Source organism: Mastomys coucha, unplaced genomic scaffold (assembly GCF_008632895.1).
Source record: "Mastomys coucha isolate ucsf_1 unplaced genomic scaffold, UCSF_Mcou_1 pScaffold21, whole genome shotgun sequence".
Lineage (NCBI taxonomy): Eukaryota > Metazoa > Chordata > Mammalia > Rodentia > Muridae > Mastomys > Mastomys coucha.
This window is the reverse complement of record NW_022196904.1, coordinates 108,904,324-108,928,371: the sequence shown is the minus strand read 5'-3', so window position 1 is coordinate 108,928,371 and position 24,048 is coordinate 108,904,324. Positions and strand designations below refer to the sequence as shown.

General features: G+C 42.1%; 1 protein-coding gene across 1 annotated transcript in view; it reads left to right on the top strand.

Annotated features, from left to right (window-relative positions):
* The window catches only part of Dnah3 (dynein axonemal heavy chain 3), a 172,271-nt gene that overhangs the window by 145,403 nt on the left and 2,820 nt on the right, over window positions 1-24,048 (top strand). The window contains exons 53-60 of the mRNA XM_031388102.1: window positions 3,783-4,008; window positions 8,846-9,090; window positions 10,808-10,924; window positions 16,670-16,824; window positions 17,979-18,146; window positions 19,602-19,744; window positions 21,723-21,927; window positions 23,286-23,423. Coding sequence (XP_031243962.1) covers window positions 3,783-4,008; window positions 8,846-9,090; window positions 10,808-10,924; window positions 16,670-16,824; window positions 17,979-18,146; window positions 19,602-19,744; window positions 21,723-21,927; window positions 23,286-23,423 — 1,397 coding nt within the window. The remainder of the gene's footprint in view (window positions 1-3,782; window positions 4,009-8,845; window positions 9,091-10,807; window positions 10,925-16,669; window positions 16,825-17,978; window positions 18,147-19,601; window positions 19,745-21,722; window positions 21,928-23,285; window positions 23,424-24,048) is intronic.

The window sequence follows — 24,048 nt, the reverse complement described above, 5'->3', positions numbered from 1 at the left end:
AAAAAAAAAAAAAAAAAAAAAAAAAAAAAAAAAAAAAAAAAAAAAAAAAAAAAAGATTGTGGTTCAACAAGGGTAGGATTTTGCTTCCCCTAGGCACATTTGACAAGATGTAGGACATTTTTCTGGTTACAACTAAGATGGGGAATGCTGTTGCTAGCATCTTCAAGAAAGAGACCAAGGATGTTGCTCACTATCCTACCTTGCATGGGCCATTTCTTAGACAGAAGGTGGCATGGCCAAGGATGTTGTCTTAGGGTTTCCATTGCTGTGAAGAGACACCATGACCAAGGCAACTCTTATAAATGACAGCATTTCATTGGGGCTGTCTTATAGGTTCAGAGGTTCAGTCCATAATCATCAAGGCAGGAAGCATGGCAGCATCCAGGCAAGCATTGTGCTGGAGAATTCTGCATGTTGATCCAAAGGCAGCCAGAAGATTGCTTTTAAGCAGCTAAGAGGAGGGTCTCCAAACCTACCCCACACAGTGACACACTTCCTCCAACAAGGCCACACTTAACTCCAACAAAACTATACCTCATAATAGTGCCAATCCCTGGGCCAAGCATATTTCAGCCACCACAGGTGGCAATCATGCTGAGGTGCTGTAAGCCTGAGGTGCAGTGGGAGGCCCATTTTCCTGCTTTACCTCCTCAGAGCAAACCTCTATAAGCAGTTGGATATTTCTTCCCAGAAGCAGTTTGTACACGTGGACCTATTAGGGCTATTGACAGGAGTTGAGTTGCTTTCTCTTCTGTCAGATTTTCACACTCTTGTTTTCTCTATTGTTGAATGAAGAAAGAGTACGGGGAATGTGAGAGGTAAATAGGTTGTTTTCTGTGGTAGCTGGGGAGTTTGGCATGTGCCTTTGACAAGGAAAACCTTAGCACACCTGATCCTGGAAGAATACAGAGGGAGCTGAAGAGAACTGATACAAGGTTCCTGTATGACCAAATATTTGTGTCAAAACCAATACAACCCCTTTCTATTGTTTCTGCTTTCATTACCTAAGTCTGTCTTTTCTTTTTTGATTTTTTTCTTTTCTTTTTTCCCTTTGGGAGTTTCATTTCTCTCAGTTCCCACCCTCCCAACTTTGTGCTCTCTCTTTTTCTTTTTTAAATAAATCCATCAAATCCAATTCGTGTTGACCACATATTCTTGAGTGTGTGGCCTTTCGCTGAAGACTGATCGGCTTATTACTACTAGCTAAATTGACTCTTTCTCTCCCAGTTGCCAATAGCTTCTCAGTCATGAGTGAAACTTCATGCCTACTTCCACTCTCTACACTGAGAGCTTATCTGGTTTGAGCTTGCAGAGATTTTGGACATCTCATCACAATTGTGGGTTTTACTTTTCAAGATCAGATTTCTCTGTGTAGCCCTGGCTGTCCTGGAACTCTGTACACCAGGCTGGCCTCAAATTCAGAAATCTGCCTGCTTCTGCCTCCCAAGTGATGGGATAAAAGGTATATGCCCCTCCCCACCCACCTGGCTTTTATTTCTTACACAAGTCCACTTTGTCAATCAGAGCTTTGAGCTTTTTATCTACTTCTAAAAGTTCCATTTGATTTTTTTGGTTGGTTGGATGGTTTGGAGTTTGGTTGTTTGGCTGGCCTGGAATTTGATATATAGACCAGGTTTGTCCCTAACACAGAGATCTGCCTGCCTTTGTCTCTGCCTCCCAGAACTGGGAGCTAATAGCTAGCCAGCCTAATAGCTCTGTTGTTCTGTTCCAAATTTGTTCATTATTTAAAAGAAAATTCTGAGTTTCATTGTGGTTTATATTCCACTGTTACTTATTTTTCACATGCTATTTCTTCCATGGTAACTTCATTATGCTATTAATTTGCTAAGGCTACATAGCAAAAGTACAACAGACTAACGGGTTAACAACAAAATCTATCTTCTCACAGTTAGATTAGAGGCTCCAAGGTTGAGACAAGGTGTTTGAGGTGCTATCCTCTGAGGCCTCTCTCTTTGGATCATTGTTTTTATTTAAAAGTAATACAATTTATTTAAGACTTAGTCTATTTGTTTGCTTTACTTTAACATTTATTTTATGTATGTGGATGGCTTCCCTATATGTATGGCTGTGTATCACATTTATGCAGTGCCTGTATCCTTGGAGGCTAAGAGAGGACACTGGATCCCCTGGGACTGTATGGGTGCTGGGAACTGAACCTGGGTCCTCTGGAAGAGCAGCCAGTGCTCTAAACTGCTGAGCCATTCTCCCCAGGCCTCTGCTTGTTTAAGTAAGAGAGGGTTTTTCTAGCCCAGGCTGCCTTGGAAGTCACAATGTAGCCCAGACTAGCCACAGATTTGTGATATTTCTGCCTCAGCCTCCAGACTGTTGGGATTTGCAGATGTGCATCAGACATTCTTAGTTCTTGTTGGCTCATTGATGGCCAACTTCTGTTTTCTCATGGTCTTCCCTCTGTGCATCCATGCCTCCCCCACCCCTAACCCCCACTTCTTCTTAGAAGGGCATCAGTCACCTGTACTGAATTAGGATCTACCTTAAAGATGTTATTTTAACCTAGTTGCCTCTATAAAGACTGACCTGCAGTCACAGTCATGAGAGAAACTTCAATAAGCTGAGAGTATCATTTGGCCCACTTCAGAGGCTATACCTAATCCTTGGAGTATTAACTCTGATTGTTCTATATGCTGACTACCCCTTATCATGTTAAATGATAGGCTGTTTAGTGAGGCTTATACTTCTATAGTGATTTCTCTATAACCAAATGTATATTGCTTTGTGGAAACCTCATATAAGTTCATTTTTACGAGTGTCCCCAAGACAAAACAACTTTGTATATGTAGATACTGGTGCCCCAGGTATTTAATTTAATGTGAAATTTCTCAGCTAGGAACTCCTCAACTAGAGACCACTGTGAATTCATGTCCCTCATTTCCATGTGGAATGAGCTTCTTGTTTTGAATTCTCTCTGGAGATGTATTCAGTTTTTCCACCACAACGCCAATTCAGTAGCAAGCTCCCGTGAATTGGGAGCCAGAGTTTTGGCCTTTTTAATCTGAAATCACATCCCACTGAGGATCTTGACTTTATACAAGTCTTAGTTCCAGCTTCCTGCTCCTTAAGAGTGCAAAGCTAGAGCCCTCAGGCATCATGGGGCATATTTGTAATTTCAGCACTTGGGAGAAGGATCACATGTTTGAGTTAGTCTGGACTACATAGCAGAAAACACTGAATAACAATAATAATAATGGTTACAACAACAATAGCCACAACGATGATGATGACCTTGATGACCATGACGATGATGAAGACCATGATGATATATGATAATAATGATGATGATGATGATGATGATGATAATAATAATAATAATAATAATAATAATAATAATAATAATAATACATAGTCTGTGTGTTTAGAGAAAATGCCAAACAAGAGTTAGCTGTTGTTCCATTTGCCAGGGCCCCTAGATATCTAAAGCTTCACCAAAAGAAATACTGATTTATGTATATGAGTACACCATTGCTCTCTTCAGACACACCAGAAGAGAGCATCAGATCCTATTACAGATGGTTATGAGCCACCATGCAGTTGCTGGGAATTGAACTCAGGACCTCTGGAAGAGCAGTCAGTGCTCTTAACCATTGAGCCATCTCTCTAGCCCGGAAATACTGATTTAGCAGTTAACAGAGGCTGATAAATCTATGTTTAAATCCAAAATGTCAATGTGCCTCTCCGTTTGCATCATGACTATTGATCTGATCTTAGCTGACTGTTCTTTCAAAAACTTTTCTTCCTGGTCTCAGGTCTGCTGAAGTTTGCTGATGATGTTGGCATGGGAGGTACCAAAACCCAGACCATCTCCCTTGGTCAAGGCCAAGGTCCTATTGCTGCCAAAATGATCTACAAAGCCATCCATGGTGGGACATGGGTGGTCCTGCAGAACTGCCACCTGGCTACAAGTTGGATGCCTGCTCTAGAGAAGATCTGTGAGGAGGTGATTATCCCTGAGAGCACCAACCCAGAGTTCAGGTGAGATGCTACTCCATCTGAGCAAGGACCTGGGACCAGCTCAAGGTCTAGACAGCATGCTGGTGGCTGACAGTACAATGAGGGAAGAGACAGCCCTGCCCTAGAGAAACCCCAAGTTAGCTCATAAGAGAATCGTGTTGATGCATGTGTTCTTTGCTTTTCTGTTGCTGTGATAAACACCATAACCAAAAGCAACATGGGCAAGAACGTTATTCCAGTTCACACTCCCAGGTAACATGGGCAAGAACGTTATTCCAGTTCACACTCCCAGGTAACAGTCTACAGCTGACCTTTCCTACTTTGTAGGTTCTTGCCTTTCCCACCCTGTATCCCTGCCAGTTTGACCCTCATCACTAGAGAAAGAAGGAGGGAGGGAGGAGAGGGAAGCAAGGGGGGAAAGAGAGAGAGAGAGAGAGACAGAGACAGAGAGAGACAGAGAGAGACAGAGACAGAGGCACAGAGAGACAGAGACACAGAGAGAGACAGAGATCCTTGAATCTAATTTCTTTCTTCTTGTTTCTTCTTTGAGCACAACTACTAACAAATCACAGCCAACCCCCATGAACGACCACCAACCACCAACCTATTGGGGCTCTCTAGCATTTATATACCATCGTAAAAGCTCCCAGAATTCCAAATGCCACACAGTCACAGAAACTATCTTCAGCTGGTAAAACCATGCTTCTGCTCAAGCACTAGGCGCATCCTAGTCAGCTGCTGAGAAACAGCCCCATATCCCACACCTGAGATTAAAACAAAACACTTTCTTATAATATTTCTGTGTTTTTAAAGAAGCCAAAGTTCTAGAATTCTCACTACAACAGCCCATCATGGTGAGAAGTCAGGGCAAAAACTGGGCAGGAACCTAGAGGCAAGAGCTGAAGCAGAGACTGGAGAAATACAGCTTACTGGCTTGCTCTCTTTGGCTCATGCTTTTTTCTTTTCTTTTTTTTTTTTTTTATTAGATGTTTTCTTTATTTACAATATCTCCTTTCCCAGGTTCCCCTCCAAAAGAAAAAAAAGAAAAAAGAAAAATAAAATAAAATAACAAAAACTAAAACAAACCCCTGTTCCCTCCCCCCTCCTCCTGCTCACCACCTCACCCCCTCCTGCTTCTTGGCCCAGGCATTCCCCTACACTGGGGCAAAGAACCTTCACAGGGCCAAGGGCCCCTCCTCCCATTAATGACCAACTAGGCCATTCTCTGCTATACATAGGCTGCTGTAGCCATGCTTGGCTCATGTTTTTCTATATAACCTAGGCTCCCCTCTGTGTAGCCCACAGTGGAATTGGGTGCTCTCTCATCAATCAAGACAGTCTCTTATGGATGTAGCTACAGGCTAATATACATGAGGCAGTTACTCAGCTGAGGTTCCCTCTTGCCAGTACTCTGGGTTGTGTCAAATTTCCTGTTAAAATCTCTTGTCATACCTGCACAAGAACACATAGGTCACTGAAAAAGGACAGGTCTGAAGGACCGATAACTGCCTGAGATTTTGTAACGTGAATAGGAGTTTTCAAAGAAGGACATTTCAGTCAGAAGGCATGGCTTTTTTGAAAGTGAAGGGTAGAAGTTAGCCCATGACTCTGAGGAATATGCTGGGGGAAGTTGTTAGAGAAAGTGATGCCTTGAAGGCAGATTAACTGTCAGAAAGGCCCTGGAGTTTCGTTTGTTTGTTTTAGTAGGAAATCCAGTTGTTCTTTAAGGACCACACAGTCTCTGGTGTTCCTTTGTTTTGGTACAGAAGCCTAAATAGGTCAAAACAGGGAGTGACTTCAGATGTTTTTTTTTTTTAAAAAAAATGCTTTTGTTCAGGGATATTCATCATTACAAGAGGTTAAGGTCAGCCTGGGACTGTGCCAGCACAGGGCATGGTCCAGGGACAGATGAGTCACCTTTCTTCCTTGCACTTTGTTCTGAATTTCCTCTTAGGGCTTTACTGCCAAAAAGGAGCCTGGATCCTGGGGACAGGAAAGTTCAAACTGAGGCAGGGGACAAAGGAAGATCCAAGCTGCTAAAGAGGCCATAGCATATCCTTTAGAGCCAACCTGCTGCTCATTGGTGGCTCATAGGTTAGACTACACCAGCTGTGTCCAGAAGGAAGGTGGTCTTGTCAGGTCTCCAGCAGAGGTCTGTCCAAGGCCTAATGGACAAGAATTCATGTCCACCCCTGTTCTATGTGCAGCCCAAGCTTACCTGTAGTTGCGCCATCCAAGGAAACACATGAAATGCCTGGGCCGTGGAGGCTACAAGATAGAGGCTACTGGACCAGCTGAGGGGATGCTGTGGCCTAAGAATCGCATAGTGTGCCTGACATGGTGCCACATGACTTTAATCCTAGCACTTGAGAGAAAGGGGAATGCAAATCTATATGTGTTTGAGGCCAATCTGGTCTACATAGTGAATTTTCAAGACAGCCAGAACTAAGTAGTGAGACTCTGTCTCAAAACAAAACAAACAAACCAACAATCACATCATGTAGAACTCAGCAAGGTGTTTCTCCATGTTGGGTAGGATGACACAATGCCCTTGTACCCACCCTGAAGGCCCCAACCCTCCATGGGGTTCATCTGGGGTCCCTGGGTTTGAAATCACAGGCCAACAAAAGTTAAAGGAGGGCAGATCTTTTTCAGCAGGAATGCTGCCAATTTGAGGGAGAGGAGGCCACAGTTACCAGAAAATTCCCTGTTTACTTCTGGTGAGGATGAGAAGTTCTGCGTAAACTCCAGCCAGATGGCCCTTCCCCCTCCAACAATAGCTAAAGGGAGAGGGGCGGTTGAAAGGTTACAGAGGAGCATCCCCATAACCTTATTTCCCTGGCACTCTGCCAATGGTGAATCCGCTTTCACTTCAACATCCAACCGGTTCTCCCTAGAATGTTTAACCTGGAGCTCTTCAGGCCAGACAAAACCCTCAAGCCATGGCTTAGAGGTCAATCATCCATTAGAATTGACACCTGGCAGGTGATTTCCTGGAAGACTCCAGCAATCCCACAGAGTCTAGAATAAGGTAGGGACCAGCATTATCCTTGGAGGCCAAAAGAAGGGGCCAGAATAGGTCCAGTCACCACTAGACTACTAGAGTATGTTAAGAGAACAGTGCAGGCTTATTTTCTGGAAGTTAACTTGTGGTCAGTGCAAACATACAGTCAATGTGGTTGAGTAGAGGAAATGATTATACACAAGCAGAAATTCACCAAGCCCTTCTGAGGAGCTTCACCAACAACTGCTGCAGAGGAAGAATGGTTCTGGACAGCAAGAAAGGGAGAGCTGGCATCTGGACAATGGGCACATGGAGGTTCTGTATGGTGCATGTGGCCTCAGATTCACTGGTACAGAGTCCCTCATAAAGTCCTCCTTGACCAGCAGCAGACTGGCAAAGTCAGGTGTCCTGACAAGCTCCCGTACCAAAGGCCTGACCAGGCTGTAGCTGTGGGAAACAGGAAGACCTATCCTCAGTGATGGGCTCAGCAGAGAGGCACAGTGTTGTGGGTAGTGACTCGTATGGGCTTGTCTATAGATTCAAGCTTGGCAACGTTGACACAGACCTTGAGGGAGAAGTTTTACACTCAGTGTGAACTGTTTTCAATCATATTTACAATGTCCAAGGACACCTATGCCTCACCAGAACTCTCTCTACATGTCCCTGCTGTCCAGCCCACCTAGACAGCAGAGGGCTTCTTGTGGGGGTGTGAGGTCCAACCCAGGACCACAGGAACTGGAAAAAAGGCACAGAGCCTGGGTGCTCTTCTGTAGCCAACCCAGGTTCAGGGTCACCGCCTAGAATGCCCACCACCGGGCTGGTGAGATGGCTCAGCGGGTAAGAGCACCGACTGCTCTTCCAAAGGTCCTGAGTTCAAATCCCAGTAACCACATGGTGGTTCACAACCATCCATAATGAGATCTGACATCCTCTTCTGGTGTGTTTGAAGACAGCTACAATGTACTTACATATAATAAATAGATAAATCTTTAAAAATAAATAAATAAATAAATAAATAAATAAATAAATAAATAAATAATAAATAATGCCCACCACCACCTCCTGGCACAGACACCTTAGTTCTGCAACTGAGTTCTTGAGGGCTCACAATGAGGGATTCAGATACAGTATCCTATCATAGGACCAACTCTTCTCACATTGGCCTGAGGCCATGTCCTATTAAGCCTCCACTCACAGGCCCAGAGCATGTTACCTGCATAGCATTAGGGAAGTCACTCTGTGCCTGGGCCCTGGGGATGATGCTCAATCAGGTAGGACCTGGAAAGACTGCTTCTGAAACAATTATTCAATTATTATCATTGAAGGCACCACTTGCTTTAGCACCATTGCTCACTCCTCTAATCTGTATTTCTGGACTTCACGAAGTTTTCAAAAGGATATAACAATTGCATTCATTGCAGTAGAATTGAAAGAATGCATTCATTCAATTGAATTGAAGTTGAAGAGTAGAATCAGACAGACTTCAAATTTACTTTCAACTCAGTCAGATCTGTCTTACTCCAGACCAGGGACTTGATTGGCTTTTGAGCTAAATCCAGCCTATTACATTTCTGACATGACTTGCGATCTAATTTGTAAATGGCTGAAAACAAAAACCCCTTAAAATGTAATATTTTATGACACATGGAAATTATATGAAAACCAAATTTTGTTGTCCATATGTAAAGTTTATTGAAAAAACACTCATATTCACATATTGTCTGTGTCTAGTTTATTTGAGCAGGTACTATGTAAATCCAAGTCTAAAATGTTCATTATTTGGTCATTTGTGGTGGTGGTTAATAATGGTAGCTATTATATTACTCTGAATGGTTGTGTCCTTTGAATTTCCAGGCTTTGGCTAACAAGCTATCCATCAGAGAAGTTTCCTGTCAGCATTCTCCAGAATGGGATCAAAATGACCAATGAGCCCCCCAAAGGACTCAGGGCCAACCTTCTGCGTTCCTACCTCAATGACCCAATCTCAGACCCTGTGTTCTTCCAGAGCTGTACAAAGCCAGTTATATGGCAAAAAATGTTGTTTGGACTTTGCTTCTTCCATGCCATTGTCCAGGAGAGGAGGAACTACGGAGCCCTAGGTGAGACATGCCAGTGTGTCCAAGTGGTCTGTAATGGACCACAGATGTGATCTGGAGGTTGGCACTCAGATGGTGTGTGGCCAGTAAGATAAGTCATATGCTCCAGGAATGACTAAGGAAATATGCTTAATATGAATTGTTATTTGTCTGGAATTAAACTTTAATATTCCCTCCACCCCTGCCAAAATCTGGCAACCTTATAACCAAGTATGTATGTATGTATGTATGTATGTATGTATGTATATCTATGTCTATGTCTATATTTATATCTATATCTATGTGGTATATGGTATCTGAGGAATAATATCCAAGGTTAACCTCTTGCCTCCATATGCATGTACACACACAAACACACACAAAACTGATATTCCACAATTAGGGGATCTCTCCCTAGTGAAGTAGATAATGAGAGGAATGTATTTATTTTAGGCGTAATAACTATTCTCTGGAGAGTTGTCACCAAGTAACCTACTGCATTTGAGTTAATTGTCATTATGTGCATAATGTTAACTTTCATCATGTGCATAATGATGAAAGATAGAAGTACATCTGGGCACTTGCCTGTACCTTAAAAATCATAATGCATTTATTTATCAATGGAAACTAATGAATAACTAAATAACCTTGTTAGAAAACTATCAAACTGCTGTCATCCTGTCCTCCATATTGAATGACTTGTCTTATCTATGGACTGCTTTTGATCTTGTTCAATAGATTTGAAGGCCCCACTGTGGGACTGTAGCAGTTCTTTGGGGTCAACCTGCTTCTCATGCATCCTCTCCCTCCCACCTTATCCTCTCCCTTTTTTCTTCCTGTCCTATATAGTCATTCTCCCCATCCCACCCCTTGCCTCCCCTTGTACTCAATCCCCTCTTCCTATCCTCTCTCCCTCATCCCTATCTTCCCCCTTCCACCTCTTCTCCTCTCATGCAGAACTCCAGAAATCTATGCAGTGATTTATATCAAAACCAACTGTTCTATTGTTTTTCCCAGCATATGAGTTTTCTTTACAAGAGGCTAGAGAGATAGTTCAATGTTTGATAGCATTTGTCCCTCTCACATAGGACTCAGCTCAATCCCTCCTGGTGACTCACAAATCTGTAACTCCAGTTCAAAAAGATCCAATGCCTCCAGAATTCTGAACTCTGCAAACACCAGGCACACACATGGTGCAGAGACATACATGTAGGCTAAACTCTCATAAACATGAAACACAAATACATAATCAGAAAAAAAAATCCTCTATGAAATCATTAACCCTGGAAGTTCTGTGGCAATTTCTGTAAGACTGGCCATGCAGTTCACAGTTCTTCCATGGATGCAGGAAGATGTTTGTAAGCCAGCTTCACTCTGCAACCCAGTGTTAGCTGCTGCTCTCGGCTATGCTTTCTTTACATGTTATTTTTGGAGCCCTGCTCTTTACCACAGTCTTCCAGGAAGGCTGAATAAATCCTGTCTCACAGATCCCAGGATGTTAACATCTTCCTTAACAAATGGAGGGATCCGTAAGGAAACCATTTTAGGACGGGTGTTCTCTCAGGCAGAATGGCTGCCATTTTGGCAATAAATCAAAGGCAAATAATTGGCTGGGTGCTGGATATTCACAGGTCTGAAAGAGGCCCTTGATCCAGAATGATGCTTACCTTACATGCTCAGTCTGAGTGGAAATTAAGAGCTCTAAGGTCTGAAGCCTGTAATTCTTCTCTGCCTCTTTCAGGTTGGAACATCCCTTATGAATTCAATGAATCTGACCTGAGGATTAGCATGCGGCAGATCCAGATGTTTCTCAATGATTACAAAGAGGTGCCCTTTGAAGCTCTGACCTACCTGACAGGTATTTATGGACAGAGTTTTGCTGCCTTATTCTTCTGGTACCATTTTCCATGTCCTTGCCCTTCAGTTCCTAGCCTCTTGTAGGCACCCCCTCCCTTACTCATTCAATAAGTATTGATCTCTTGCTGATGCTTTGTCATATTAGATACAAACAAAACTGGAATTTAAGATATATAGGCTTCTGTGGTCAGGTGACTCACAGTCTAAGGTGGTAGAAAAATATAAATAAATAATGTTTGTTTATATTATAAATATGTATAATACATATGGAAATACAGTGTTAAATATACTAACAGAAACATTTATGGGTTGAAGAAACAGGTTGAAGAGACGGTCCATCAAGTACTTGCTACACAGCCATGAAGACCTGAACTCACCCTCAAAAAGACCCAGAACACACATAAAAAGCTTGGTACTTTGGTGTGGGCTTGTAATCCCAATGCCAGAGAGGCAGAGACAGATGGTTAGAGTTTGCTAGCCAGCACAGCAACATAGCATAAATAGCAAGTACCAGGACACTGAGAGATGTTGCTTCATCAAACAAGGTAGATAGTGCCTGAGCAGGCATGATACCTGAGGCCTCCACACACATGTGCACCTATAGGCACATGTAAAAGATAGAAGAGTTGAATTAGGTGGCTGCTCTTCCATAGTACTGTAGAGGGCATGAGTATTCCTACAGAAGTACTGGAGAAACCAGGAATGTTAATCATGCAGGGTTGTCTTCTCAGTATGGGAAATGTATCCCTGGTTTCTAACCAGAAGGCTGAGAGTGGATGTTCTTAATAACCTGGTGATCTTTGCTACCTGTAGAGCCAGACCACACCCCAACACCCTAGAATGGTTCTCTCAGACTGTCCCTCCCTAGTCCTTTATCTTTGTCTTCATCTTTGTCTTTAATCTTTGTTTCTTGATCAATAGAAGAAATGCCAAGTGTACTTTATAGCCCAGTGACCTCAATGCTATCTTTGTCAGAGATCACACCAGATCCTAGACCCATAAGCTATAAAACGCATCTTCATGGTAGAGGTCATGTGTACTCTGAAAAAGAGTTTTCATGTCTGAAGCTTTATTGTGTTCATGGGATTGTTGTTAATGGGAAACTTTTTCCCCAAAATTGTCCTGGATTTAAATATGTCTAAAATAAACTGTCCTGGTGTCAGCCTCCAGACGTTTGAGCCAGCACCCACTAACTAAGGCATGCTGAACAGAGTTTCCTTCTCATGTGGATCCTCTGATGCTTGAAGGGCTCCTCACCTCCACAGGAACTGGGTTTGTTTTCCAGCACCCACATGGTGGCTAATGCCTGTCTGTAACTCCATTTCCAGGGATCCAGTGCCTTTTTCTGGTTTCCCCCAGCACTGCACACACATGGTGCATAGACTTACATGTGGGCAAAACATCCATGAGCACAAAGTAAGAATTTTTAAACATTTTAAGAAAGAGAGATATTTATACAACAGAAAGGCAACACCATGATTACAAGACAATCCTGGAAAACTTCTAGAAGTTTTAAGAAGAGTTGGGCATGAGGGCTCAGGAGTAGATTTACAAAACAGGAAGAGGAGGAGAGAGAGAGTAGGCGGAGAAGAGAGCGTTTCCAGCATGAGAGCTTCAAGTGGGAATTGTGTAAGCAGTTCCTCAGTGACTTTTGTTTTTTTACCCTGATTACCCAATAAATACCAGTCCACAATTTGGAAGAATTCAGATGGAAACAAATTTGCTTGCTGCCCTCAAAGAATATATAATATTATCCCAAGGAAAAAAGAGAGAATGGAATGTGCTGTATTAACTAATATAATTTGGGCAAAGGCCCACACATAGCTCATCAGTAAGACTGTGGCATCTCAGAGATATCATACAGATTCCCCCTTCAAGTTCACGAGCTTGTCTAGATCCTTTTGTTTTTGTTTTTGTTTTGTTTTGCTTTTTTTTAGTTTTTTTTTTTCATTTTTTTGTTTTGTTGTATTTTTTTTCTCCTTTTTTTTTCAGATCCTTTTAATGAGTACTAAAATTCCCTTTATGGTCATGTTCTACATATACCAACTGAAATCTCCATGTTACTAACCATGTTGTACAACAAAGGAGACCAACACTTGGAGTAGTGTTACAGAGCATTTCTGCCCTACCTTCTTGGATATTTGACAATATCTGGAGGTGGTTTTGTTTTCATAATAAACAGGAAAATGCTATTTATATCCAGTGAGGAGAAGCCAGAGTTACTGTTAAATATTCTGTAATGTTCATTAGACAGCCCCCAACACAACAAAAACCTGTCCAGTCCAACATGTTGATAGGGAAAAGCTTGAGAACCCTTCATTTGAGTGGTTCAGTAATGCAGTGCTACCTAGACTGTAATTTGATATCTGTAAGACAAAAGAGTGGCTCTTGGCTTGGTAAAAGAACTTCAGAAAAGTGAGCCTTGCAGAGACGGAGATCTCAGGGCTCCTAAGACCATAGAATGAGTGCAGAATTGTCCTGGAAGATGGTCTTGGTAGAGCTCTGCCTGGGGTCATTAATCAACCACTGTGCCAGCCAGGTTGTGGGCCAGCTTTCTAACCATACTCTTGAGGATAAGCAGCCCTGCTGGAGAAATAGTCCCCAAATCTCAATGGTGAATTACACCAAAGGTCTACTTCTTGCTCACTCTTATGCACATCAACAGACATCTCCGCTGTTGTACTTATCTATTGGGCACACAGTTAGTAGAAGCTCTACCAGTGTTTGTGCTGTCATCTTAATATACATATATACATACACATACAACATATAGCATTACATAGCTTATATATATATATATATATATATATATATATATATATATATATATATATATATCGTATAGTTATACTATCAATTACAGTGCAAGAACTCATCATTTATTCTATTCATGGAGCCCAGAGGAAGGTAGCTTTCCTATGGACCAGGAGAGACAAAAGAGTAATTATCCAGGAGCAGATATGAGTGAGCATTGGAACTTGCCACCCATATTAACAGAAAGGTTTTATCTGCTGGGTAGTGGTGGCGCACGCCTTTAATCCCAGCACTTGAGAGGCAGAGACAGGCAGATTTCTGAGTTCGAGACCAACCTGGTCTACAGAGTGAGTTCTAGGACAGCCGGGGCTACACAAAGAAACCCTATTTCAGGGGGAAAAAAAGAAAGGTTTTATCTACAAAGAGATTAAGTGAGATGAACTGAAGCCAGCTACTCTTAATTTGGTAAGCTTGGTAAAAAGGACAATAAAGAATTTAGTGTTGGACTGAGGTCCATGCTTGCTCTTCTAGGAAGCTGTGCACTTATTACAGGAAGAAATGTAGCTGTACAGAACTAAACTTGCCTTGATCAACATCAATCCCAGAGCCTCTAAATATATCTTGGGTAGGAAATTTCACTGATGGGGAAGTTTGATGGGACCTGGTGCCATGGTTACAGGTATATCCAGCACTGACAATGGGGAAGGGAGATTGCTATTCTTCTTTGCTGGAGAGGAGAAAGTTGTTTGTAATGAGACTGCTCTTGCTATGTAGCACAGGCTGACACTGAACTTGCCATCTTCCGGGTTTAGCCTCCAAAGTGAAAAGCATGTGCCACCTTACCTAGCTCAAAAACCACCCTCTCATTCTCTTTAAATACTGCATGTAGTTTAAGTGTTTATATACACTTCCTTATAGTTGAAACAGTCTGCAGTGTGCTCCAACTGAACTTTGTTGAAGGCCTGGGGATGCTCATAGAGCTCCAGAAATCCAGATGACCTGGCTTATAGTGAAGCTGTTCTTCTGTTCACCTTACTCAGTATGAGTTTCTGGTAGCTTAACTACCCATCTGAGATCCAGCTCCTAGACAACGAGGCTCCTTGAATTTGGGCCACTTAACCTCCTCTCTAACTTGACTCTAGTTTCCCTTCCTGAATATAGGAAATAAACCTACTTTTCTGGGTGCCCTGTACATGCATGTGTGAGTGAGTGAGTGAGTGAGTGAGTGTGTGCATGCATGCACAATCTGGGCTTATTGTCCCCTTCAATAATTATCTAATTCTTTTTAAAATTTATTTTTGTTTGTTTGTTTGTTTGTTTTGAGATACAGTCTCTCTATGTAGCTCTGGCTGTCCTAAAATTTACTGTGTAAACTAGGCTGGCTTCAAATTCACAGGGATCAGCCTGCCTCTGCTTCCCAAGTGCTGTGATCAAAGGTGTGTGCTATCACACCTGATGAATTACATAATTCCTTTATATAAAAATCTGAAAACAGAAATCTTGGTTCCATAGAATGAGTTTGAGGAGGAGGAGGTGGCTCAGAGTTGAGAAAGTAGAATGTGTGGAAGATAACCTTCACTTTCTTTTTTTCCCTATTTTTTTTAAGTTTTATTGCTTTATGATGAGAAAAGATACATAATTTCAGTTTATCTGAATTTGTTAACATTTAAAAACATATGTTAAGTAAATAGAACTACATCACAGCCTTCTTTCCCTTTTGTACCCCAACTCCTCCCAGAAACTCACATTCAATACCTGCAATACCTTTCTTTTTTTTTATTTCATCATATTCTTCAAAATTTATAAAATAATGTAACAATAAAAATGAGTACTATAAAAGTTGCTTGATATAAAACAACAATCAATTGAAGAGTCTTATGTAGATGCTTGTCTACAGCAATACTGAAGTACATATTTTTCTCAATATGAATTTTAAATAACTCCAAACATATTAACTGTATGATATTTTAAAATAATGTATCACTGTTAGTTTTTTTAAATGAACATAAATAGATAAAGTCTGTTTGTTTGTTTGTTTTGTTTTTTAGTAGAGCTTAAAATCTTGGCTCTTACTGTGGTACAAATCCAAAATAAGAACAATTTTTAGACATTGGAGTTTATTGTAATAAGGCTGTACTTCAATGTCCCTCACATCACCATATTAGCTAAGCTAAGTGTTGACAGTTCTGCTGTGCCAAGGAATGAATCGGAGGCACGATTTTTGGATACAGATTTCCTATGGTCAAAGCTATTTGACTTGAGTGATTGTCTTCATTTTCAGCCCACAGGAAATAGGTTTCAGCCCACAGGAAATAAGAACCTATTAATAAGAAATGGTGTGTGTATTAAGATGGTCTATCCATGAAGTCACTCATCAACTGTTTCAATGAACAATGGTTCTGCTTGGAGGGTGGCACAGACATTAGGTGAGGGTAAGAATCTGGCTCACGGGCTGTGATGATTTTGAAAAGCATTCATCTCAGAAAAAGAGTAACTTATAAAGTCCTCTTCTTCATCTTTCTAAAATATGTATTTGTAAGCACTATCTCATCTTATCCACTGGGTCCTGCACTTAGCTCTGCTCTCTGATTGACAAGAAAAAACTACTGTCAGGAAGGAATTAGAACTCAGGACCATTTCATTCCAAAATCTTTAGCTTAAATCACATTACACACACACACACACACACACACACACACACACACGGGAAAATAAATGCCTGAAAGATTTCATCACTTGAATAGTTATCTTTGATGATTATATCAATGTTTTTTCCAGATCTACTCTCTTTCTGAACATGTAATTTTGATAACCACCATGATTTCCAAAAGACCTTTCCAAGCAAGGCTGGGTATGGTACTAGCAACCTGTGTCCTTGGACCACCTGTGTGCCAATAGGGTTTCTTGGTTAGAAGAAACTGCTGCTCAAAGCTAATGCACAAGTTTACAACCTGCCTTGTACTCAGCTTCTCCTGCTATCTGTTGCCCCCAGGGGAATGTAATTATGGAGGCAGAGTGACTGACGACAAAGACAGGCGTCTCCTGCTGTCCCTTCTGTCCACGTTCTACTGTAAGGAAATTGAAACAGATAACTACCACATTGCTCCTGGAGAGGCTTACGTCATCCCTCCCCATGGCTCCTACCAGGTAAAAGATGCTCCTCTGTCTTTGCCCTCAGAGTGACTGAAGCTAGGGGCTACACTGTGTATTTCCAAGGAAAGCCCAAGGATTCAGACTTGGGATTCCTTACTGGGGTCCATAATCTGTTATTAATATTCCATGGAGCCTCCAAGAAAGATAATGTTGTTACTGTTTAATGAATGGTGAGTGTTGGGGGCAGATGGGGTCTTTCAAGATATGGATTCTATCTGGAGCAGTGAGGAGAGAAAGTGATAGTTAAAGTGATGGCTTATGAGGACTGGGAGATGGCTCAGTGGACAAAGTGCTTGACGTGCAAGTGTCAGAACTAGAGTTTGGAGCATGTAGAATCCACATACTAAATGTGGTACTTTACACCTACAATCCCAGCACACATATGGCAGGATGGAGGCAGAGATAGGGAGATCTCTGGAAGCCTGTGGTCCAGCTAGCCTGATGAAACTCCATGGCACATGAATACCCGCGCACACACACACACACACACACACACACACACACACACACACACACCTGGCCATAGTGACACAAAACCATAATCCCAGCTCTTACTGAGCTAAATTAAAATTGTAGATATGAAGCCAACTTGGGGGCTACATATTAAGATGATATATATATATATATATAATATATATATATATATATTATATATATAATTTTTTTAATGGTTAAGGAAAAAGGACAGAACAACTAGATAAGGAAATAAGGGAAATATAAAAACAAAAACTGTGAAGGAAGACTGCAAAAGACCCTGCTCTTCCCACTATGAGCCTTCTTTATGAGATTGTCTGTCTACCCATTTACAGATAAATAGAATTGGGATTTTAGATGCCTGGCTCCAGGTCATAGTTAGTTTGCAATTGAACACTGGGATCCAAACCCAGATCTATGTAACTCTAAAGCTGGCTATTTAGGAACAGAGAGAAGGCCAACAGTGGGAAGAAAACTGCTCAAGCCTGTCTGATGCTCTCCAGAAAACTGCAGAAGGATAGCGTGGGTTTTACTCACCTGTCCTGGCTAGCAAATGGAGGCAGTGCTACTGATACAATGGGATTGCTTTTTGAGATGGGCTTAGCCATGCCCTGGGTCACTTCGTAGGACCTCAGTGGATCTACACTGATACCAATTGAAGATTTCCTTTCTAGTCTTACATTGAGTATCTCAGGACCTTCCCCATCACAGCACACCCTGAAGTATTTGGTCTCCATGAGAATGCTGACATCACCAAGGAAAACCAGGAAACCAACCAGCTCTTCCAAGGAGTGCTGTTGACCCTCCCAAGACAATCCAGAGGGAGTGGGAAGTCTCCTCAGGTAACCAGGCTTCCCTTTGACGAGCATTCAAGACGACAGGTGGTAACTGGGAAGACAGGAATGTGGGGGCCTGGTGTCTATCTCTGGGTTAGGTGCTTTGGTCCTGCTACCAGGTCCTTAAATGCAGAACACAAAGGAAACAGTTTCCAAAATGCTGGTTATTTCTAAAAAAAAAAAAAAAAAAAAACTTAGTGGATTCTCCTATATCAAATACCACCTATACTCTACATATATGTTTTAAATCTAAATGTATTTTGGCTCAGAAGTATCTATTTTAAAAATTGCAAGTGAAAACTATTAGTGGAGACCTAATATAATTTCCATTAAGTTGTGATTGGGACAGAAGGAAGGGCGAAAAGAAGACAAACTGAATTTTAAGTTCTGGGGTGATATTGCTAGCCAAAGTTCTAGAGCTGAGGCTTTGGTGGCCTCTTGTTAAAGGGAGGGATGGATCCTTGAGGGTTAGAGAGCTGTCAAATTAGCACCAATCTAGACCTTCTGTTTGGAAGGAATGGAAAGAGAAAGACATCGAGGCTTGAAAAGGTTAATTCTCTCGCCATGTAATTCAATATTGTTTACAACCACAGTTTGACTGGGGTACTTCAAGCAGTCCCTGTGCATACTGTGTGAAGCACTAGCCTATTCAGAGTATAAGTGACAAAACAAAAGCAAAAAACCTTAAGAGAAGTAATGTGTCGTGCCAGCTTCATGGCCTTCATAAAATCAATGGGAAAGCCAGACTCAGAACTGTGTCTCCTGCTTCCCTCCCTTCCTCCCTCCTATTCTGCCTTCCCCTTCTCCTTCTGAGCTTATGAGCTGCTTCCTATTCAACACTTGTCAGTTTGAACCTTGCTGATGGTGTTCATTCACTTTAAGTGGTAACTGGTGTGGAGCACACCAGTCTGGTTGGTGTGTCCTAATATAGGGGTAGGGAAGGAACTGCTGTTCAGCCAACCAGCCCCACCAGGGTAGGGGAGCTATCTGGCTCTGCCTCTTTGGTCTATCCTCTTTGGTCTACTGTCTCATTCCCTACTTGGCTAATCCCAGTGCCATGGGCTCGTCTTGCTCAATGCTAGAGTTAGACCTACTACCTTCCCAAGTGTCACTGGCATTGAGAAAGACCTCCCAACTTTGAGAGCTGTGGGGAATTCTCATTGGGAGTGACTTTGAAGGTAGGGCTAGTGTTCAGTGCTTCCCTGAGGCTACCTAACTGATTAAGGAATGCCCTGTCTGACCACAGCTGCAAGGACAGGACTGTCATTGCTCATTATTTTGACATTCTAGAAAATGTCCTCTTCAAGGATAGTGAGCTAATAATTGCCCTCCTTCCCTCAAAGGGGAAGAACTGGCTTCTATGGCAGAGTTCCCAGGAAGGGCCAATGCTTACAGCAAGTGTCTCCAAATAAAGCCTGCTGGTATTATTTCTCATTCCCTTTCTCTTGTCTGTACTTAAAGGAAGTGGTTGAGGAGCTGGCCCAGGATATACTCTCCAAGCTTCCCAACGACTTTAATCTGGAAGAGGTAATGAAGAAGTATCCTGTGGTCTATAAGGAGTCTATGAATACTGTCCTAAGGCAGGAGCTCATCAGATTCAACAGGTGGGCCTGATGATCTTTCTTGGATTTTGAAAGTTGGAGCCTGTGGGGTAGTACTTAAAATGGACACTTGATAAGATATTGCTGTGCAGAGAAAGTTGTTTGCCCTACCCAAGGGGAGAGCTGTAAGAAAGGGTGACCCCAGAGTGTGCTAGCTACATATTAAATCACGCCCACTCCTCTCTCCTTCTGCTAGTAGCAGTAGTCATCAAAGCAGTTTTGAATGAGCCCCTGGTGTCACATATGACTCTGGACACTATTCATAGTTCTCATTAGAACCAGACACAATAAGTGTGATATGATATTACTGATTTCTACCACTACTTTACAGATGAGAAAACTCAGCAAAATGAGCTAAGTTCTCATTCATCCAGATACTACCTCTCATATATTCCCTTTCATGTTTCTCAGTCTCCCCTCAGACCACTGGGACCCTTCCTTGATAGCTGCCAGGATCTTCAGCTGTTTTGATACCAGAGAATAGGGCAACAAATCCCTATTGTCAGTAGAAGTCTGTGGTCTTTCCATGTTACCCATTATTGTCCATCCACCCAGTGGCAGGGGAGGTCTGAAATGGTTAGGTGACAGTTTAGTTTCTGATTCAGGGTTCTGTGACTGTGTCTTCTGGGGCAAGAGTTCCTTAGGTACTAAAACCTTGCAAGAACAGAACTGGATAACAGGAAAGCTGTAATTAGGATTCCTCCTGCTGAGGAATTTGCTCATAGTCTTGCCCAATTGGTTGAGATTTTACAAGTTCTTTCTGGTAGCAAGGTTTTGGGGTGGGGGTCACTCAGCTGAACTCCTCTGGGATGCGGCAGGCCTGAGAGTAGAGAGGTCAGAAAGAGGCAGGTGGTCTTGCCCATTTGCAGGTTGCCCCTCTTCACGTACATACCCCATAGTCTGTAAAAAGAATAACTTTGGCAATGCAGATCAAAAGTCTAAACCATAGGTACTGATTGATCAAAAGCCTGTTATTAAGAAAGTAGTTAGAAATTTACACAAAAGTAGATATAAATGGATTTATCTAGCAATATTGTTTAACAACCTATAAATAATCCTTCCTTCCTTCCTTCCTTCTTTCCTTCCTCCCTCCCTTCCTCCCTCTCTTCCTTCCTTCCTTCTTCCCTCCCTTCCTTCCTTCCTTCCTCCCCCCCTTCCTTCCAACATGATCTTACTATGTAGCTAGCCCTGTTTGCCTGGAACTCACTATGTAGACCTTGAGTTCACAGAGATCCATTTGCCTCTGCCTCCTGAGTCCTGAGATTAAAAATGTGTGTCATCATGTCCAGCTTAAAAAATATTTCCATGGTATGGAAATAGCTGAATAAAATAGAATGCTGTATAGTCATTATAAAGAACAATTTAGGACCTGGGGAAATAGTCCAAGGGTAAAGTGCTTTCTATGCCAGCATGGGGACCTGTGTTTACATTCCCAGTACCCACAGAAAGCTAGGTCTGGTGATGGACACCAGTAATCCCAGTACAGGAAAGCAGAGAACCCTTGTGCTCATTGACCTGCCAGTCTAGGCAATCAATGAGCTCTGGGTTCAGTGAGAGACCCTGTCTCAAAACAATAAGGTAAAGAGTCACCAAAGTCAACCTCTGGCATCTATGCACACATGCATACTTACATGAGCATGTGCAACACATGCAAACAAAACCGCAATAGCACAAATTAGAACTGGGCTGTAGGGCACATGCCTGCAATTCTAGCATTTGAGAGCTTGTAGCAGGGATTCATCAAATTGGAAAGATTTCACTATGTGCTAAGAAAGGTAGATTACAAAAAGGCAATATGGATTGACTTCATTAAAAATACGGCTGTGTTTCTAAAGAAAACAAGAAAGATATACATCAAAGTTATTTTTAAGTGGTGATGTTATGGGTGATTGAAATTTTCCTATCACTGATCTCTGAACAGGGCAAAAGATAGAAGGAACCCCTATAAAGCCAGGCTCACGCTGCTTCTTTATCCTTACAGACTGACCAAAGTAGTTCGCAGAAGCCTTATTGATATTGGCCGAGCCATCAAAGGACAAGTCCTAATGTCCTCAGAGCTGGAAGAAGTCTTCAGTAGTATGCTCGTGGGTAAAGTGCCAGCCATGTGGGTAGCCAAGTCCTACCCATCACTGAAGCCCCTGGGGGGCTACGTGGCTGACCTATTGGCCCGCCTGGCCTTCTTCCAGGTACCTGGGAATCTGGGTAATTGGATACCTGGTAGCTCACTCAGGTGGAGAAGACATTGTGAGATAGCAGAACAGAAGTTGGGGAGGAGGGTTGGCAGCTGTGTAGCATCCTAGGTTGATTATTTGGGAATGGCCTTTCCAGACTTGTGTCAAGGGGGAAGGGAGAGACTTTTCAAAGTCCATAGAGACATTAATTTATAGAGGTAGGAGTAAAAACTAGGAAAATGTTACAACCTGGAGGTCTATGGCACATACTTGGGCCAATGGATAGATTAAGGCTGTGATGTGAATATTTTTGAGCTGACATATAGACATTGGGTTTTTAACACATAGGGGTTGGATTCCAGCTCTATAGTAGAGTACTTGCTTAGCATTTGTCTAAATTCAATTTCTAGCATGAGAAAAATAAAAAGAAAGCAAACAAACAAACAACGCAAACAGGGTAGGAGAGAGAAATCTAGATGTTTGTCCGGCAAAAATAACTACCATCCCCAGCAAGTCATGTACCTCCATCTGTGCATGGCCACTCTTGCTCAGGACAAGAGACGACATATATTGCCCTGCTCTGGTTCTTACCATTCCCTACTGTGTCCCCAATTCAATACTGCACCCATGCTTAAAGTAGAAATACATTTTTTGGTACTTTGTTTCCAAGATAGGAAAGTTAAACCAAGAGGACTCTCTTCAACAAGGAAAACAAAAAAGCAGAGTACCATATCCATACCTCTCTTGGTTCTTTTAAGATTTATTTCATTGGGCTGGAGAGATGGCTCAGTGATTAAGAACACCAGCTGCTCTTCCAGAGAATGCAAATTCAATTCTCAGCACTCATGTGGTCCTGACAACTGTTACTTCAGTCTCAGGGAATCTGATACCATCTTCTGATCTCAAGCATGGATCACATATATGGTGGTGCACAGACAGATGTAAATGTTGACAAACACTTATACACATGAAATTTTGCTGGTTAGTGGTGGCACATGGCTTTAACCCTTGAGTTTGGGAGGCAGAGACAGGCCGATCTCAGAGTTCAAGGCCAGCCTGGTTTACAGAGCAAGTTCTATGACGGCTAGGGCTACACAGGGAAATCCTGTCTTGGAAAAAAAAATATGTGTATGTGTGTATGGGTGTCTACTTTTTTATGAACATGTGTATGCTGGTGTCAGAATACAGGAGTCAAATCCCTGGAGATGGTTGTAAGCTGCCTGACAGAAGTGTTAGGAATTACGTTCTCGTCCTTCTGCAAGGGCATCAGTGCTTTCGATCACTGAGCTATGTTTCCAGTCCTACATTCACTTTGGTTTAACCTATTGTTGATGTATTGTAGAGTCTCAATTTTTATCTCTATGGATCTACAGGAATGGATCATCAAAGGCCCCCCTGTGGTCTTTTGGATCTCTGGATTCTACTTCACACAGTCCTTTCTGACGGGAGTTTCTCAGAATTATGCTAGGAAATACACCATCCCCATTGACCACATCGGATTTGAATTTGAGGTAGGGATCTTGTGGGTTGGAACAGCTCAGGGGAATCAACCTAAGAAAACAGTATTGTTCACTTCCTTCTAAATACAGATATTTGGTTGTGCAGAGCAACAAATGTTTCAGAAGTAGAACATGTGATGAATTTAGCATAGTGTAGGGTGTCTTGACATAATCACAGCACTGCTCCCAAGCCCTTGTTTCTGAGCATAGAAAAACGAATTTGGTGCCAGCAAGATGGCTCAGCAGATAAAGGAGCTTGCATGCAAGCCCGGTAACCTGAGTTTGATCACTGAAGCCCACATGAACGAGAGAGGAGACAACTGACTCTTTTCAAGGTTGGTCTTTGATATCCACACACTCTCTCTTTCTCTCTCTCTTCCTCTCTCTCTCTCTCTCTCTCTCTCTCTCTCTCTCTCTCTTCCTCTCTCTCTCTCTCTCTCTCACACACACACACATACACACACACACACACACAGACACACACACATGCAAATATATATTCAATAAATTAATCTTTGCAGAGGAAAAGTCTGTCACCATCATTGCAAGAAAAATGAAAGCATTTCCCCTACTCCTGTCTATTCTGTATCCTCACTTGGAAGAATGCTTTACATGGTCTTTAGAAATGGAAAATATT